Source organism: Echeneis naucrates, chromosome 17, assembly GCF_900963305.1.
Source record: "Echeneis naucrates chromosome 17, fEcheNa1.1, whole genome shotgun sequence".
Classification (NCBI taxonomy): Eukaryota; Metazoa; Chordata; class Actinopteri; order Carangiformes; family Echeneidae; genus Echeneis; species Echeneis naucrates.
This window is the reverse complement of record NC_042527.1, coordinates 16,391,038-16,409,104: the sequence shown is the minus strand read 5'-3', so window position 1 is coordinate 16,409,104 and position 18,067 is coordinate 16,391,038. Positions and strand designations below refer to the sequence as shown.

General features: G+C 41.2%; 2 protein-coding genes across 4 annotated transcripts; both read left to right on the top strand.

Annotated features, from left to right (window-relative positions):
• The first annotated feature begins 1,047 nt into the window (after positions 1 to 1,047).
• On the top strand, positions 1,048 to 10,099 carry LOC115057214 (caytaxin-like). The gene is made up of 14 exons (XM_029524149.1): positions 1,048 to 1,384; positions 1,710 to 1,925; positions 3,774 to 3,880; positions 5,024 to 5,082; positions 5,165 to 5,392; positions 5,713 to 5,871; positions 6,228 to 6,330; positions 6,577 to 6,708; positions 6,882 to 6,968; positions 7,068 to 7,166; positions 7,691 to 7,726; positions 7,815 to 7,862; positions 8,178 to 8,224; positions 9,380 to 10,099. Exons 3-13 carry the CDS (start codon positions 3,804 to 3,806, stop codon positions 8,215 to 8,217), a joined length of 1,068 nt encoding a protein of 355 aa, XP_029380009.1. The 5' UTR covers positions 1,048 to 1,384; positions 1,710 to 1,925; positions 3,774 to 3,803; the 3' UTR covers positions 8,218 to 8,224; positions 9,380 to 10,099.
• A 1,574-nt stretch (positions 10,100 to 11,673) lies between these two features.
• LOC115057215 (nicotinamide riboside kinase 2) lies at positions 11,674 to 14,497 on the top strand. 3 transcript variants are annotated; one of them, XM_029524151.1, is made up of 8 exons: positions 11,674 to 12,056; positions 12,151 to 12,241; positions 13,040 to 13,088; positions 13,325 to 13,502; positions 13,600 to 13,671; positions 13,763 to 13,869; positions 14,005 to 14,090; positions 14,180 to 14,497. In XM_029524151.1, exons 1-7 carry the CDS (start codon positions 12,031 to 12,033, stop codon positions 14,088 to 14,090), a joined length of 609 nt encoding a protein of 202 aa, XP_029380011.1. In that variant the 5' UTR covers positions 11,674 to 12,030; the 3' UTR covers positions 14,180 to 14,497. The 3 variants fall into 3 exon arrangements, with proteins under 3 accessions (XP_029380011.1, XP_029380010.1, XP_029380012.1); XM_029524150.1 differs by having other exon boundaries at positions 11,684 to 12,056; positions 14,177 to 14,496; XM_029524152.1 differs by lacking the exon at positions 13,040 to 13,088 and having other exon boundaries at positions 12,010 to 12,056; positions 14,177 to 14,496.
• The last annotated feature ends 3,570 nt before the right edge of the window (positions 14,498 to 18,067 follow it).

The following is an 18,067-nucleotide window of genomic DNA, read 5'->3' as shown; positions in this document are numbered from 1 at the left end:
AATGGGCAATGACTGGAACAGTAGTTCTTCTTTGCTGTTACCCTCCATTGTATAGAGGAAAATCACAGCATGGACAAACGAGTGACACACTTCATGTTTCCTACAGGCACCGTTTGTGATTTTAGTTTCCTATTTCAACACGTACGTTTTGTGCTCTTATTCAACTGGTTTCTGTCATTCTGAAGCAAAATCTGAGCCCTGTGTGAAGTACAGTCATGACAGCAGCACATTGTCATAGTGTTTTTGCTGCCATTCTGCACTAATTTTGATTTTTCTGCCGGTACTTTAAGCAAGGCACTAACTATACCAACGCTGAATATCCAACACAGACGTTATATGAGCTAATGAAGAGGACAAACCTGCTTTGGATCGTTACACTTTCTCTCCCTGTAGCTATGAAATGTAGCAGATATGCAGATATGCCTCTACCCCCATCTGGTGGCAGGAGTGCCAGTGACCCAGTTACACAGGAGCTATTCATATACAAACATATAGAAATGCTAAATATTTAATGGAACTGCATTTTGTGGAAGTAAACACAATTCAATGTGACCATGGAACTGAAACATAAATTTTTCTCTCATCTGCAAAAACCAGCTGGTTTAATAAAAGAAACAAAACCAAACATTAGATTATTCCACTTTAGTGGCAATTAATACTACGCATGAATCCTAATCTCCAGTCAGTTATACTCAAAATAAGATGAGCCAATATTAAAAGCTAGGCAGGCCCTCAAAATTATATGTTATCCAGTTAATCATTGAAACAATGTTTGTACATACCTACATAAAGTTGTTTACCTTAAATTATACGTGCAACTGTGCTAGGGGAAAGCAAATGTATTCAGTCACTGATCTGGAAATGTTGCAATGTTTTAGTGCTGTGCAAAATAGCTAGAATGCCCAAAATGCATTTTCCTACCAAGCAGCCAAAAGCAGGAGGAAAATAAGAAAACTGTGGCTGCTCCCACTGGGCGTTGGGTGCAGTACCACTCTGTGTTTAGTGACGTTGCCCAGAGCTCAATGCAGCTGTGAGGAGAGGAAGAGGAGGAACAGGGAGGGGGCATGTGCATCACAGCTAACAAGCAAGAGAAAAGGAGGGAAATCCATGTGGAGGAGGGGTTTCATCGAGGGCGAGAGAGCTTAAAAGAGATGGTGAGAAAAAGCAAGAGAGAGATTGAGAGGCTGACTGTGTGTGGATGTGAGAGAGAGAAAGAGGAAGATGCTGTTGCCAGGGAACAGCAGAGAAGTAGAAACGTTCATCTTTTCCAGCTCACGGGAGGATAACAACAGATTAAGTCATGGATGCTGACCGGACCGAACTTGAGAAGAAGGAAAACATCTGTTTGTGTCTCTGAGCTGCCTTCAGGGAAATCAAAAAGAAGGTACGTAGGTGTGATTACATAACCATGAAAACACAGCTCTCATGTGGGTGACATCATCACAGCAGGATTAGAGCCTGGGACAGGGGCATTAGTGTTGGTGGAGAGAAGAGGAGGAGGCTAGGGGGCGATTTACCAGAGATGAAGCAAACCTGAGGCAGAGAGATGGCGAGGGATCACGAGACCAGCTAAAAGGGCTGGGTGAGGATTTTCTTTAGTCCAAAAAGCAGCACGGGATCTGATAGTCAGGGAAGACTGAAAAGATGAGAGCAGGGTGGTGTTTGCTCTGTGACGACCCTTCCTCTCCTAAACTCTCTCCTCTCCACAGGGGGACAGGAGATCTCTCTCAGCCTCCATTGGCAGCATCAGGTAACAGCGGGAGTTCTCCAGCAGCTCAGATCCTTGTGCAGATGTAAACAGTGATGACCCTCACTCTGATCAGGCAGCTTTAAAGACGAGGGAGAGGAGCAGAAAGGGGAGTATCTGAAAGCAAAACAGGAAAGCTTTCGAAACGGCACAGAGGAAATCTTCCTTATTACAGAATGTAAGTAAACTGCCTTTGACCCAGGCAATGATTTTTCTAATTATAGCTGAATGCAGTGTTTTTCCTCAGGCACACAGGGCAGCTTGTCCATCAGTGACATGCTCCCTAATGCTGTGATTCATTCTGCCTCTAAATGTGGTTCCATGTGGTTGTCAGTCAAAGAAAAGATGCTGAGCCGAATTTAGATCCATTTTTAGCAACATTTGAATTACTCACTGAGGTTTGGTGTTGGCAACGTCACTGCCCCTGTGGCTGTCGTCTTGCATCAAACAAATTGAGGGAGGCTGTACTCTTACCATGCTGTCTTGTTGCTTATCTGCAGCCATATTATTATTATTATTAGGAAATGTTGTGATCAAATGAGACAGAAATTCTGGTGCCTGGGCACATGATTGAAACTGTTGTGTGATTAGATTAGATAAGGTAGATTAGAGTTTGATTGTCAGCAATCAGTAAAGACAATGTTTGGGAAATGAAGGCTGCTCTGCCATCTGGACTTAAATCCCCAACAAACACGTGTGGCCACAACATTACTTTGTGTCCGTCAATCAGCAGAGCAGTGTATGAGCAGCTGAGCCTTGGCAAGAGACATTCACACGGACAACAGCCCACACGCACCGATCTGCTTCTTCTGTGGGAAGTTTCTGTCACTCACACTCATCCTTCATTCTTGATTTATCAGGGAACTCAAACTGCCTCATAATGTTTTTTGGTTTTTTTGAAAGATTAAATGCACAAAGGAAGATGACTCAAAGTGTGATTCAGCCAGAATGCTGTTCATGTTTGATTCCCCCCATCAAGCTTACATGAAACACTCAGATTCTCATGGCACAATACTCAGTAAACACCTCACCACTCTGCTTCGTTTTTCAGCCCAATCACAACACAGCAATAATAGCCTGAAGGCCCAAGTGTGTTTGCTGTGTTTGTCCACATGACCTCTGATGTGTCTGGCTGTAGCACATCAGTGCCATCCCAGTGGACAAATACACTGTGGTAGCGTCTGCTGCTGCATCACTTCTGACTGGGACAGTGATGCGGGGAGGACGCTGCTCCTCCTCCATATACACGTTTCTGACATAAGGCTGGCACATAACGCCGCCTCATATGCCTTACTGATCCTTGTATGACGTCGTACAATGACAAGCCAGAACATCAGTCAAAGTCATTTGGTTATGTAAAATAGGTTAAGTTAAAATCTTTATCTACTTTATGGTTGTATGTGTAATATGCTTGTATCCCCTGAGGTAGTGTATGAGCAATGTAGTGTTTTATTTCTGTCTCCTGGTTCAGGGATGTTGAACAAACCAGGCAGGGATTTAATTTTGTCAAATTGCTATCACTTTTCCATTTCCATACAGTAATTTAATTGTAAAAATTATATTTAGTCGTAAGTGTAGAAATGGTAGCTGTTTTACAGCCCATCTGGTGGATCTTACAATTGTAATATGTTTAAAAAAAAAAAAAAGACAGAACTTTAAGATCCTACTGTTGATTAAATTCTTCCTAACACCCACAGGTTGTTGTATTGCAGCTTTCTAGAACACTTCCTGACACCTACAACGTTTTCTTGGCCAATGTCAAAATGGAAGCAGCAGTTTTAAGCTATCCTGATTTTTCATTACTACATATCCCACAATGCAACTGCATAGTTTATTTCATTAGTCCGCCCCTGCCCAGTAAACACCCACATCTTTTCAAACTCCACACCTTTAGTTTGTAATGCAGATAAAATGTCCAAAATGGGCGCAGTATCCCTTTAAGACAACTTCATGCCTGGGTTGTTTTAGCATCTGGTTTCCTCCAGAATCGTTGAATAAGATTGTTCCATCTCTCTGTCAACCTCAGTGAGCTGTCGCCTGTCCTCCCTGGCAGAGGATGGGTACAGCAGAGGCCACTTTACACATGGACAGCATGGAGGTAAAAGACGAGTGGCAGGATGAGGACTTCCCCAGGTACTCTTGATTGTGCTTGTGTGAGAATGAGTGAGTGTGTGTGTTTATCTGTGCAGCGAACTTTGACAGGCCATGGCAATGTGGGAAAATCTGTCACACATCTTTAATGCCGAGTGGCAGCAGGTGTGTCATTTCCTTGATGCCGTTGTTATGTGTTATTTGAACAAAACTACAGACAGCACAACAACAGTAAAACACATCACAGTGTCCATCTGCTCCCATTCACCGTCAAGAGTGATTTACAGCAGAGGAAGTGTGTGAAAAATGAGCAGATGAAGCAGATTATTCACAGACAAGTGCTTTCACAACATGTTTACCTAAATTATTTAACATTTGCTTCAATTTTATTTTATTCTTAATCTTTAACCTGTATATTGATTGGTTAGTTAATAATAGTAATGAATACATTGACCCTACGTTTCAGCATCCATAAAAAAATGCTAATTTAAAAGTCCAGTGGTGTCATTTTTAACTCTGCAAACCTACAGACAACGTAATAACAGCAATTATTCCAGCAGTACCATCAGCAAGTCCATACTTGCAGTGTTTCAGGGTGTGTTAATGTCTCTGTATGCATGCTTGTGTTAATGTCTGTGTCTTTTTGTCTGCCTGTGGGTGTGTCTGAGAGTTCTGCTAGCTAAAATCGAGTCCTCCCCAACAGTCTGAGACTGCTGAGAGTTCAGCTGCTTTATTACACTGCTATGTCAGAGGGGAGTTTGTAATTACTGGCATTGTTTCCATAAGCACACGATTGCAGGAATCACAATTAAGCGTCTCCAAAAACGAAAGACAGCATTATTGAGGATGACTGGTAATACTTTATTTAAGTAAACTAAAAAGGATCAATGTATATGAATTTCTAATTCATACTGTTCCATTATGTCACTTTGTTCTGTAGCAGGTTTTTATCTTATTATCTTTTATCATATTGTTGTCTCTGTCTTATTAATTTTTTTTTTTTTTTGGTCACCTGACCTCTGTGTCCTATTTAATTTCTTAATTTCGTTATTTCTCTCCCCTTATGCCTCGTGCTGCTGTGACATTCAAATTTCTCCAATGGGGATCAATAAAGTGCTATTATCTTATCTATCTTATCTTATCACTGTATTTGTACATGATGTATAATTTTGTGTTCCTTTTTAGGCCCCTACCAGAAGATGGAGACGCTGAATCCTCTTGTGGCCTCACTGACAACAGAAATAGTGAGTGAAGCAAAAGCCAACATTTAATATGTTGGCTTTTGTTTTGTGTTTTTGTTTTTTATTTTATTTTATTTTATTTTAGATCCCCCCACCTCCCTGAATGTAAGCGAATCAGTGGCCCAGCGTAAACGCCGCACCCTGGTGGCCCCCGACATGAACCTGTCTCTGGATCAGAGTGAGGGATCAGTGCTGTCTGATGACTTTCTGGAAACACCCGATGACCTGGACATCAACGTAGATGACATAGAGACCCCTGATGAAACGGACTCGCTAGAGTTCATTAACAATGGCAACGAGCTGGAGTGGGAAGGTCAGACAGAGATTAAATTATTTCTTTGTTGTCAGCATGAAGGAAGACGCTGATTTCTTTTAAGGTCAAAGTATGTAATTTCCTCTAACTTACCCTTTGGCTGTCCATTCACAAACTGCTGCAGAGAAGAAAAGGAAAAAGTTGGCTCTCACACTTTGTTAGATTTTGCTTGGCTAAGACCAGAAATATGTAGCAAACACTCATTAAGAGGTTCAACTCCCTGACTCCAGTCTGCAGGCTTTACATTGTAAATGTCAAAGCAGCTGCAGAGGTACGTTAAACAGTCTGACCAGGAACTGTTTTCTTCGTGTTGAATCCAGATGATACTCCAGTGGCCACTGCCAAACGTCTCCCAGGTGAAGGTGAAGAACAGAGAGATGCATCAGGACGTCTGTGGCGAACAGTGATCATCGGTGACCAGGAGCAACGGATTGACATGCAGGTCATCAGGCCGTACCTGAGGGTAGTTACACATGGAGGTTAGTCAGGGTTAAATAAAGTCAGACTTTGAAAGACTGGCACTAAGCTGACAGTTTTAGTTCACAATTATAGCTCTTCACTATTTTATGTAAACTGTAAACGATAACTTTTGGAGAGGAGAATAACACTCTGCTAATTAAAGATAGCTGAGTTTACCAGTATCTTACTCGAGCGCTGATTTCCATTTAATACAACTAAACTGAAAGAAAACAGCTGTGAGGCCTCTAATCTATGAAATCATAACTGAGATTCTGTAGCAAGTGGTTACACAACATTATATGTTCTAGACCTCAATACAGTTTTAATGCAGTTCATGGTGATAATGATGATTACATGTGTCTCTCTCCTCTCTCAGGTTATTATGGTGAAGGTTTGAATGCCATCATTGTGTTTGCAGCCTGCCATCTTCCTGAAAGCAGCTGTGAGGACTACACATACATCATGGAAAACCTCTTCCTGTAATGCCCATACTGGTCTTATCAAGAGCATTTTCAATGAATCATTCTTCTGCCTTTTTTCTTACTGTGTAAATCTTCAAAAGATATGATGTCTCAATTGAATGTGCATGTCAAATCACACTCACTCAGTGTAATGACACCCTTTATGCTACTTCTTTTTGTGACTCTCAGATTCTCATCATATAAAAAGGAGTCGTTTTGTTTTTAAGTCTTGGTCTGATGCAAACTTGTTTGATCTATTGACAGCTATGTTGTGAGCAGCCTGGAGCTTTTGGTGGCAGAAGACTACATGATTGTTTACCTGAACGGAGCAACTCCTCGCAGGAAGATGCCGGGCATCAGCTGGCTGAAGAGATGCTATCATATGATTGACAGGAAGTAAGACACACAACCACAACAACTGTGAAGGAAGGGGGGAGGATGTAGGAGAATATAGGGAATAAAGTGAAACTGGTGATGCTGCTAAAGACAGAGTTGATGAAAGGGAATGATTGGTGAGAAAGACATTTAGAGCATCACAAACTGTCAGCTGTCTGAATTCCCCCTTGCAGACTGAGGAAGAACCTAAAGTGTCTCATCATTACTCACCCAACATGGTTCATTCGGACTATCCTCGCCATCTCGAGACCTTTCATCAGGTGAGGACACTCATGGGCAAGAGCTGTGCAACATGGCCTGACCCCATTGGCTTTAACAAGATCATTCAGGGCAGTGATCGCATGTTTATGCTTTTTCAGCGTGAAGTTCATGGATAAAATCCGTTATGTTCAAACCTTGGGGGAACTCGGCCAGATCATCCCCATGGAGCATGTGCAGATCCCTGAGTGTGTGCTGCAGTAAGTACTCTGGGCCACCAGGGGTCACTGGTGAGATACCACTTGTGTACCAGTCAGTGTTATGTGTTGCAATGGCATCTTGAAAGAATATTCAAGACAGGCGATAGTCTTTCGAGATAATTTGTTGGTACTTCATTTAATATTATTTAATAATATAATATAATATTATTTTGAAATGCATAGTTATCATTGTATATTTAAATTAACTTGGGCAGCTGACACAGTAGATGATCATGATAGTCTATGTTTTTTGAATTTTAAGTTTAGTCTGCATTCACGCTGTAGAGTTTCCCTCTTTTGTGGCCAACAGCAGGCATCTACAGCCTGAACAGACCGGTCATATCCAACACACCATACACTGAAGAGGGATTTACAGAATGTATAAACTGGATTTAAAAAAAAAAAAAAAATCATCTATGACACAACAAAGATCATTTCCAGATATACAAGAAGTGCAGCTTCTTTATACCAGATATGTGGATGTAATGAAACATTGGTCAAATTTTTACTCTCTGCTTTTAAAGGTATGATGATGAGAAGATAAAAGCACAAAGGGAAAGGTGAGCAACTGATTTTTAGATGTCAAGACAAAGAATTTATAGCTTTTTTTCTCTTTGGAGTATTAATACTCGTCTGTCATACTTACAGACTTGAGCAAGACCAGCAGCAGACCAGCTCAACGTTGCCAGAAGAAAGGTGACCTAATTTTGTGATGCATACTATCCAGGGGCTTTTGGGTTACATAACTCGGTTCTTAAGCAACTGACATAGATACTGTTGACACATATTACATTTTATCTAAAATCGTTGATAGCTGCTTGAAATTAGAAACCATTGAACTTTAATTTGCACTCTGTGCAACTTTAGTTGGTTCAGTTATTTCACAAAACCTTAATTGCATTAATTGCATCACAGGACTTTAAACCGGTAACATCTGCAAGTAATATAGACTAGATGACGAAGCAAAATATTTATATTTACTTGGGTTTAAATTTAACGTTTCACTTCTAGGCCAAAGTCAACGATTGCCGACGTTAGCTGTGACATCTGACATTAAGGTAAGTGTTCTCTTCACTTTACTCACCCTCAATCAGCTTCATCCAACATGGTGTGTAATGTCAGCCCACTGTAACCTATCTCACACTTACACAGAGACGTTCTTTTACGTGCATGAAAAGGACACATTACATTAAATCACTGAAATACTGGATGATTGCCTGTCTGGGGTGTTGGTCTCTGTCCAGAGGTCTGAAGGGTTGGTGCACCAAGATCCTAATTGCAATAAAGCATACATTTAGCCAGAGAGAACACGAGGATGAATACATTTTTCTGTTAAGATGGAGAGAAAAATCAAACCTGTAGTTTCAGAGTTCAAGCTCAAGTCAAAGTCATCTTTTCTCACGAGTAGCTCAGACCCAGAGTAACACTGTTGCACACGGTTGTTGCTCCAATCACAACAAACTGTATGTTTTGAACTGATGATGCAGCTCACATTTAATCGTGTATCCTTGCACATACATAAAACACAAAGTAGAAGTTGAAATAATCATGCTTTTCCTCCTGGTCTCTTATCTGGGAGCGGGATTACTATTAATCGTGCGAAAATGTCCAGCTCAGGTTCACTTTTGGCAAGTAATTCTTTACTTCGTTAGATTCACACTGTGTGAGATTCTGAGACATGTTAACTGATCCTTTAACATCATATTCCTTCCGTTCCCTGCGTTGCATAAAGCACAGCTGCTTATCTCTTTAAGTCTGTCTGCTCACACCTGATCAATCTATTTTTAATGGATGGTGCACCCAAGGTCTGGCAAATCGATCCATAGCACATAACCTGTCTTGAAATCAGGGAGAACATACTCACTAAGGGAGTTCTAGGTTAGGATGTGCAGGGGGATTATTTTAGAAACTCCCACCCCTCTCCTGTCCTGTGCCACTGACCACTCCTATCAACCCCCATTTATCAAAGGAGCTATCAGCTAGAGGACTGGCTGACATCCCAGGAATGGACACAGGCAGTGTCTCATAACTGAATGCCAGCAGAGGAAGCAGGAGAAAAATATTTAGGCAAACCTAATATGTGTCATGTTTGATATAGTTTACATTTAATGCATGTGTACTGAAACACTGCCCAACCAAAGTATTCTGTGAGAAATGTTACATTTGTGACAAACTGGAGACAGAGAGTTCAACGTTATGTATTTTTATTACAGAGTTTAAATGGAAGATCATTACAATGGGAGCCACAACAGCACACAGGATTAAATCTCCTGACTGGATCCAATAGCTGCAAGACAATCTTTTCTCAGAAACAAACTTTTCAGCCTCCGTCTAGCTAAAAGTTCATCAGCACCAAAGCATAAAACCATATAGTTACATCAAAAGGTTTCTGCATGTCAAGTAGATCTCTATCTACAGCATGACTTCAACTATATAAATTACAATTTCTGGACTTAAAATCATCCGACAGAGCTGGGAACGTTGTGTAAATACTATATATATTTTTGAGAAAGGCATTTGCACAAATATTTGGGTTTTGATATGAATGGCATGGGAACTGTTTAGTTTATGGAAGTTTATTGAAAAGTAATGTGCAATAAAAATGTTCTTAGATCTACAGTAGATGTTACTGATGCAAATGTGTGAATTTTTCCAGAGTTTGATAATCAGGTGGCATGCTTGTCCATATCATTCCTGTTCCTGTGACATGTTTTTGTCTGCTTTACAGTGACTTGCTCTCATGTTTTAAAAAGGTACTTTTGCAGAATGGAAAGCATACATCCATACAGATTAAATATATTTAAAGAGAGAGTCAAATTGCTTTAATTGTTATTTATGAAAATGTGCCATTTGCTGTTTGTAAAAAATAAGAAATAAAAAAAAATAAATTATAAAAACGGAACTCTAGCAGCCTTCGCCATGCCGTCATTAGTCGCATGTTAAGCTTTGACCAGCAGAGCCAACCAAGCTCATGTATGTTCCATTTTATTTACACCTGTTTTACTGCCTCTCACTCCAGACGTTTCAGAATCATGACAAGGCCATAATTCTGATTCATGGTTGTGCAAGCCAAGTGAGGGTCACCTGACAGTCCTTTGCTGCTCTTCACGGGGGTCATTTGTATTTAATATGCTTGAAATGACCCTTTATTTTTTCAAACAAGGTTACAGCATTCATTAGGTAACTCATAATAGCCTGTAATGTCGCTGCCATCTGTTGGCCCCAAAGCAGCTCCACATTTCTCTCTTTATAAGGTATGTTGTGCAAAATCCAACATTCTAATCAGTGACTGTTTTAATGATATTGGCATTATTAGCATTGCAACGTGACATGGGAACAGCAATCAAGAGCATATTAATCAAATGTTATTGAAGAAATAGTAGGAAAAGTAAACACTTTTATGAAGAGGGAAATGAAAAGCTTGATATCACTTATGTAGATTGCCAGAGTGGCTGTTTGTGTAGCCATAAATACATAAAGAAAGACGGAAGAAGTATCTAGCCCCCCCCCAAGCAAGTGTCTGTTGAAAAAATCTGTACATCCAGGTAGTTTGCATCTGCACAAATTCCTCAATAAATCTGATATTAGTTATTTTGCCCCACAAAAGAAAAACATTTATTTATCAAAAAGTTAGTCCTTTTTCTGGATTTAAGACAGAAGAATATGTGCACCACATGCTTCATATGGTGGACCTCATAGTGCGGTGCCCTATAATATGTCTCAGCATATGTGGGGCAGTTTTGTAATCCCAAATTCTTCACCGATGCTTATCATTCACTGTTTACTAACATCAGTCGACTGCAGCGCAGTCTGAGCTGCCAATCACTTTGATATAAGACGTGGAAAATATCATCGTCACATGGTGTCAAACGACATCACGTCTCCATTGAGACTGACCTGTGAGTGAAACATGAGGCCATTTGCACACACACACACACAACTGTGGGCTATAGCTGTGACTGAATTCATTTATAAGCTGTAAAATGACATTAAAACAAGACTTGAGCGCACACACGCCGAGGTGTGTCAGACAAACTGCGCTGATGCAGACCTGCGGTCACATGGCCGGTGTCCATGCACTCCAGCTGGTTGCATCATAAAGCAGACACACAACAGCCAACTAAATATAGTGCGTGCGGGAGCTGTCTAAGCATGGAAATGTCTCTCCAAAAACTTCAATACTGAGGTCTGTCTGTGTCCTGAGACTCAGATCTCAAATATATCTCAAAAATACTCATTCAGCCGTGTCCCTTCTAGGACAAAAGCTCCCCTTCACACAGCTTTCTTTTTCGATCTATTCATTTATGAAGTGTTTCAATTACATTTTTTTTTCCCATATTATGAATATATAATGACTCTATAAGCTCTAAAGTATCCCCAGTCTGCAGCCACAGGTGCTACATGTCTGCTTGGCTCTTTCGTGTCCTGTTTTATCATTTCACAGTTTCTCGATTATCTTCTAAGAACTCTGTCATGTGGTGGGATTTGTAATACATTTGGTTAACAAATGTTCACTGACTCCTGACAGCAGGTGGAAAATTTAGGGATCTGCTTTCATGCAAATGTGAAGCTGCTCAGCCGCCGTCATGCCATTGGTGCCATGACGCTGGAAAGCAGCAGCTGACTGGCTGCAGAAAAAAATGGCCGGCTGATTGGTGGGAGAAGCTGTGACGCTGCAGCTGAATCCTTTATATTCCTGGCAGGGAAGTTTTCAGTCAATGAAGTAGTAAAGGGGGGGAACATCTGTGGCAGAGGAGAAGGGAAGGTTTTCACAGGAGACCTTTGACAGACTGTTTGCTTTGGCTGGGTTCCCTTCTTTTATTTACTGAATTCCAGAGGTGACCAATTCACAAGAGAGCTGAAAATGAAGTTCATCATTGGCATTGGAGGGTAAGTCTCAGTTTGTTTGTTGTTGTAACTTGTCTTTTAGCAAAACGGACAAAGGAGTGTAACTCGTCTATGGTCCAAATCATTCAAATTTCAGAGTGACCAACGGTGGGAAGACAACTTTGACAAACAGACTGCTAAAGACATTACCTAACTGTTGTGTTGTGCATCAGGATGACTTCTTCAAGGTAAGATAAATTCAAATAACCATTCTTTTGAGCTTTGAGTCACAGTATTTAAGTTTAATGCTACAGTACAATACTATTTTACTATGTAGAGTTAGTTAATGAAATCATTGTTATTGATATGAGCCTTTTGCTATGTGTAATTTGCCCTCGGGGACATTTTGTGCTCATAAATAAACCACCAGACTGACCTGCAGATGTCCTGTCATCGCAGCAGCCTAGTAATACATCTGGCTGATTGTCTCCTGGACGGCCAATGAAAGGATTGAGCAGCCCCACTTTAAGTGAAACGTCCAATCATGTTGCGAATTCTGAAACCAACTTTTTTTTGCATGACCTTTGACTTCGGGTTTCAAGTCAGAAGATGTTATTTCTACCCTTTCTTTCGTGCTGCATTCAAGGAAGGCCGACAGCTCAACGCCCCGCCTTTTTTTTTTTCTTTTTTCTTTTTTTTTGCATCTGTTATCTAATGGGCCAACTTTTTAGAAAGACCACAAGGGCATCCAATTGAATCCAAAAGCTTTTTTTGTTGATGTTGTTCTCAAAATAGATACATCCCTGAGAAAATAATCACCTTCCTGTAAAGTCAGAATATTTCTCTAGAGCTTACTGTGTCCTGAAGTACGGCAACGGAAAATTTCGCAAGTGCAACATCGGGGAAAAGCATTTGAACTTGACAGAAAACTGTCACCGTGCGTTACTTTTGGTGGAGATGAGTCCTTGACTTGTCCTGTCCAGGTGTGATCAGCTCTGACTGATTACTGGGTTGCAGCAATGTTTTATTGGTGACTGTTATTTCAGAAAACCGATCAAATAGAAGTCGGGGAGGACGGCTTTAGACAGTGGGATGGTAAGAATGGATTTCGCATAAGAAACCCATGCAGTAACGTATTTTTTCTTTCCTGCACAATTTTTTGTTTGGTAACCAATCAATCGTAAACTTTGTGATCATTTGTTATCTATTTTGTGAATGCTACAGACATTCGCTAACCGAGGCTAATGTGTGTTACAGCACATTGGTGAAGAGTGTTGGCTGCATTTGTGGTGACAGCCGCCTTTCCCTGCTCTTTCCTTGTTGTGTATCAGTGATCACTGCCCTGGACATGGAGGCCATGATCGGCACCGTGAAAGGCTGGCAGGAGAACCCAGTCAAGTTCGCCCGCTCTCACGGTGTCAGCCTGTCACCTGAAGCCGAGCAATCCGGCTCGGAGGCGAAGGGGATCCACATTCTGATCATCGAGGGGTTCCTCATCTACAACTACAAGTGGGTGACTTCAAATTTTTCAACGCAACCTCTAAAATTTAACCCACAGGCCTCTTGGCCTCCAAAACCTTCCACTAATTCGGCTTCCCTGTTTCAGGCCTTTAATTGACGTCTATGACAAATGTTTCTACATTTCCATTCCTTATGAGGAGTGCAAAAGGAGGAGAAGGTCAGACTGAGTGATTTTTGAAATGCACTGCTGAGGTGTTAGATACAGTTGCACAGGCTATAATGGGACTTTATTGATTATGTTTCCACAGTACAAGGACATACACACTCCCTGACCCCCCCGGCCTGTTCGATGGCCACGTCTGGCCCATGTATTTGAAACACAGGAAGGAGATGGAGAACAACTGTGACAGAATAGGTTTGTTAATGCTTATTAAGAAAAGAATCCAGCTCAGGATCCACATTCTTAAAGTCAAAATAACAGCAAAATATCTCTTAGAAATTGCAGACTGCCGCCTCTGAATGACTTTCATTCATGTGTTTGTCTGCACAGAGTATCTTGATGGGATGACATCAAAGGAAGAGATCTACAACAAAGTGTTCGAAAGCATTCAGAACTCCCTGCTGAACAGTTTATAGGTGAGTGGAAAAGTGAGCGAAATGAGCCGTGTCGGATCAGGAATATCCCTCTCATTCGTTAACTTCTCTCCTTTCTCTCTCTGCAGCAGGACGGGGACAACGCTGGATTTGTGTATAGACTTGTAAATATCATTTTTGAGTACATGTGTGACACCAGCTCTGTACTTCTAGCCTGATCTGTAAATATCATCATGTAACTTATTAAGAGCTAACGGCAGAAGTGTTGTGTTTTGTATAATCTGTGTAACTTTTTCTAAAAGATAAGCCACCTCTGGACTGCCCAGTGTTTAACATCAGGGACGGATCTAAACTCTGATCTTGTTGTTCTGTATCAACATAAAATGCCCGTTGGGAGTAACTTAAAGCAACATAAAGAAATGACTGAATCCACTTCATGCTTCCTATTTTCCTTCCTAACTCGCTACACCATCACAGCCACGTTGATCCCATTGTTCATAATCACGAACCTCCCATTGTAGGTACAGTCACCTGCAGCTCCTGAATGAGCCTCCTTATCATTCAGGAGAGATTTACAGCTGTAATAAAAACAGAGAAAGCCTTTTTTTCCATGAAGATAACAGAAAAACTGGAGAATGAATCATGTCTTCAAATCGTAACAAAATCACAACCGCTGCTCATATGTCGGGTTAAACATCTGAGTAGATGTGACAATAAACAGAAAATGCAAAATAAACATCCAGTGATTCCATTCCAGCTTCTCATGAATAAAAACACTGAAGTAATCATTGATGTACAATCTCCCACCCTCACCGTTGAACTTCCTCATGTAAGCACCACAGGACAACAGTGAACACAATGTTGAAGCACAAAAATGGGAAAAAAAATCAGCTATTTCCTGAAACCACCCTCCTTTTTTTTTTTTTTCCCCCTTCTTCCCCCCATTCAGAGTCACATGCTGCACGGGGAGCATGCTCAAGGTCATAGCTGCTGACGAACAGGGCTTGAACCTTGACTGCTCCAACGAACAATCTGCTTATAACACATCCATTAACGTCAGATATGCCCGACCACCAGCGATCATCCGTGAGTAGTATGACCTTTTTAAAAATCCAAAGTTATCATCAAAATGTACGGAAAGTATCAGAGCTGACTGAAATATTGCTACACATAATGTTGGTATAATACATAGTGTTATACTGATGCAGCCACGTATAAGCAGCGTTTTTCTTTTGTAGCTGCTTCAGGTGGAGCTGCAGCTTTTAACACGGGCGAGACATTTATTCTCTGCAGGCACTGTGCAAATGTTGATAAAGTGTAAAAGCTCGGAAACCACTTGTTTAAGTTTAACATGTTGGATTGTACCAGCGTATTGTAAGCGTATGTGTCTGTCAGGCGGTGAAGTGGAAGCACGCCTCAAAACTGTGTGATGTGCTGCAGCAGCCAAGAAAATGTATTTGTGACTGAGCCTAATCAACACGTGGAGTGACAGATAGCCACCTCTGCAGAACATCAGAAGTCACATCCAAAGTCACCCACACTCCTCTACGCTCACATTATCCACACATAAATGAGGGGATACATGGAGCCATAAATGTTCACTTTTATTGGTAGCTTCAGGACCAAAAACCAGTGAGTTATCCAGCGCCCGTGAAGGTTGCATCTGCTGCCTGCAGCTGACAACACAGCGTGACAGTTGAACCGTAAAACAAACGACCTGAGTCCCATCAGCAGGGATGACTTAAGAAATCAAAGGACTTACATTCAGAGCAGGAATGCATGTGTGCTGTCGATTGATAAATCTCAACTGTCACATAATGTACAATGTCATGTAATGTATAATGGCTGTACTGTACACTGAGATGAAACTGAGCAGCTCTGTCCCAGGACCTGGCAGAGGGTGTGTTGGGGGGGGGCTTGGGTCTTGTGATACGTTTCTAGAAGTCTTGACATGCCAACATTTGGCCCAGAGCGCCGGGTAGATGGTCTGACAGTTTATATTTAGGCCAAGTGCCGGGAGTGTCAGGGGAGTATATTTGATGAGCGTTCAAACGCTCGCTCTGCGCTCCACAGCTGGGGTCTGAGTCAGGGGGCCTGTCCCCACACGCCACCACGGGCCGGGTAAGGTGAGAACCTTGGTGGGTGGCATGCGATCCCACGTCACCCGTCGCCATGGCAGCCCCCAAAAGTAAAGCCGAGGTGTCCATATTTGGTGGAGAGGCAGGGACTCAGGAGATAGGACCGCTCGTGGTTATGCCACAGGAATATTTATGGCCGCCTCACTGTGACAAAACTATGTGAATGACTGGATTCATTGTCAACTCGTTCTCAATGTATTGACAATAAATAACATTTCATAGATTATTAATGGCACACTATGGTGCAGTTGGACGCCCCTGTTATGACATTGAAAGGCGGTTAATGTATCATATAATGGTTCACCTTTGCCAGCCTCCACTCATGGGGGTCCACAGGAGACATTAGAGTTTGTTATAGACCATTTATTCTTTATTTATGCCCTCTATGATACATAAGACATAAGACGAGACTTGTGTTGCAACTGTTTGACCTTAATGCTTCAGTTTCAAAGGCCAGCAGGTGGCTGAGGACCTGGTACATGATTGCTTTGTAATGACCTTTAACCCACAGCAGAGCACAAAATGAATCTTTAAGAATTCACCTCCTTCACCCTCATCAGAGGCTGAGTGAGTGTAGTCTTTATTCCAAATGTTCTCGTGTCTCATCTTAAAGACAAAATTAAAGTGCTAAAATGTAAACGAAGAAACAGAGTGAATCTCTTATATTTAAGACTTTTTCCCCTAATCCCATAAGTAGTGTCTACAAATCCAGTCCTGCCTTTGTATCGCTCCCATTAGCTCCAGGGGGCAGTGCCAAAATACACAAAATGTGCACATTAGGGCAAGTTCAAGACAAAAGGTTTGACTAAAATATTCTTATGTTAAATATATATATCTGAAATAAGCCTATAACATAAATAAATTCATATAAATTAAGCGCTGGATTTATTTGGCTCTGGCATTAATTCATCTTGTGTTAAGGTCACAGTGACGTCAGTACAAAATTTACATGTGCTATGAAAGAATATATCAAGAATACCTACTGTAACGTCAGATAACACCATTTCATATTTATATATTCCTATTATATATTATTATTAGCATTCATATTCACACATCACTTTAACGTGCCAGCTGACGAAGGATCAAATAGGTCCAGTTGTGGAAAAGAAGTACAAGGTAGTTTAAAATGAAACGACTACATTTAACACCTATAAGGATTTTCTGTAAATGCAGTTTCTACCACTGACTTGTTACGTTTGGCATTAGACCGTATTTGTGTCAAAGTCAAGGGGCAAAAAACAAACAAACAAACAAACAAAAAAACAATTTGAGGGCAGTTTGAGTCAATCAGACATTAAGTGTTTCCAGCACTCTCATGTTGTCACTAGCAGATCAATAAAATTGTGAAGAAAGTTACACAGGCGTGTGACTCGGAGCTGAAACACGAGGGGATTTGTCCCGCCTGGCTCTGGCAAAAGGTTAATCAGCGATAAGAGAGACTTGTCCCCCGAAACCTGATGATCGCAGCTCTGCAGCTGTCAAACAACCTGCAAGTCATCACTTCTTCAAGTCAGACATTTCTATTTTAACTCACGTTAGACTGCAAAATCAACTCACTTTTATTTAAGCAATTGCTCTCGGGGTGAATTAATTCTCCGCACCATCGGTGATTTACCCACAACAGAGGTCAAATCATTTTCATTTTTCAAACATTTTTCAGTATCTCACCTGTATTGTCTCCCCATGATCTGTGGTAAACCCTCTGGATCTATCATTTTACTCCTCAGACTGGCAGTGTGAGGCCTCAGGGGGAGGACAACAGGTATATTCCTTGTAGGGGAAGCTTTCTTGTGGTAAAACCACTTTAAGACCATCATCTTCGTTAAATCTCACAAGAAGCAAAGCCTGGATACCTAGATTTATGGGATAAGATATATT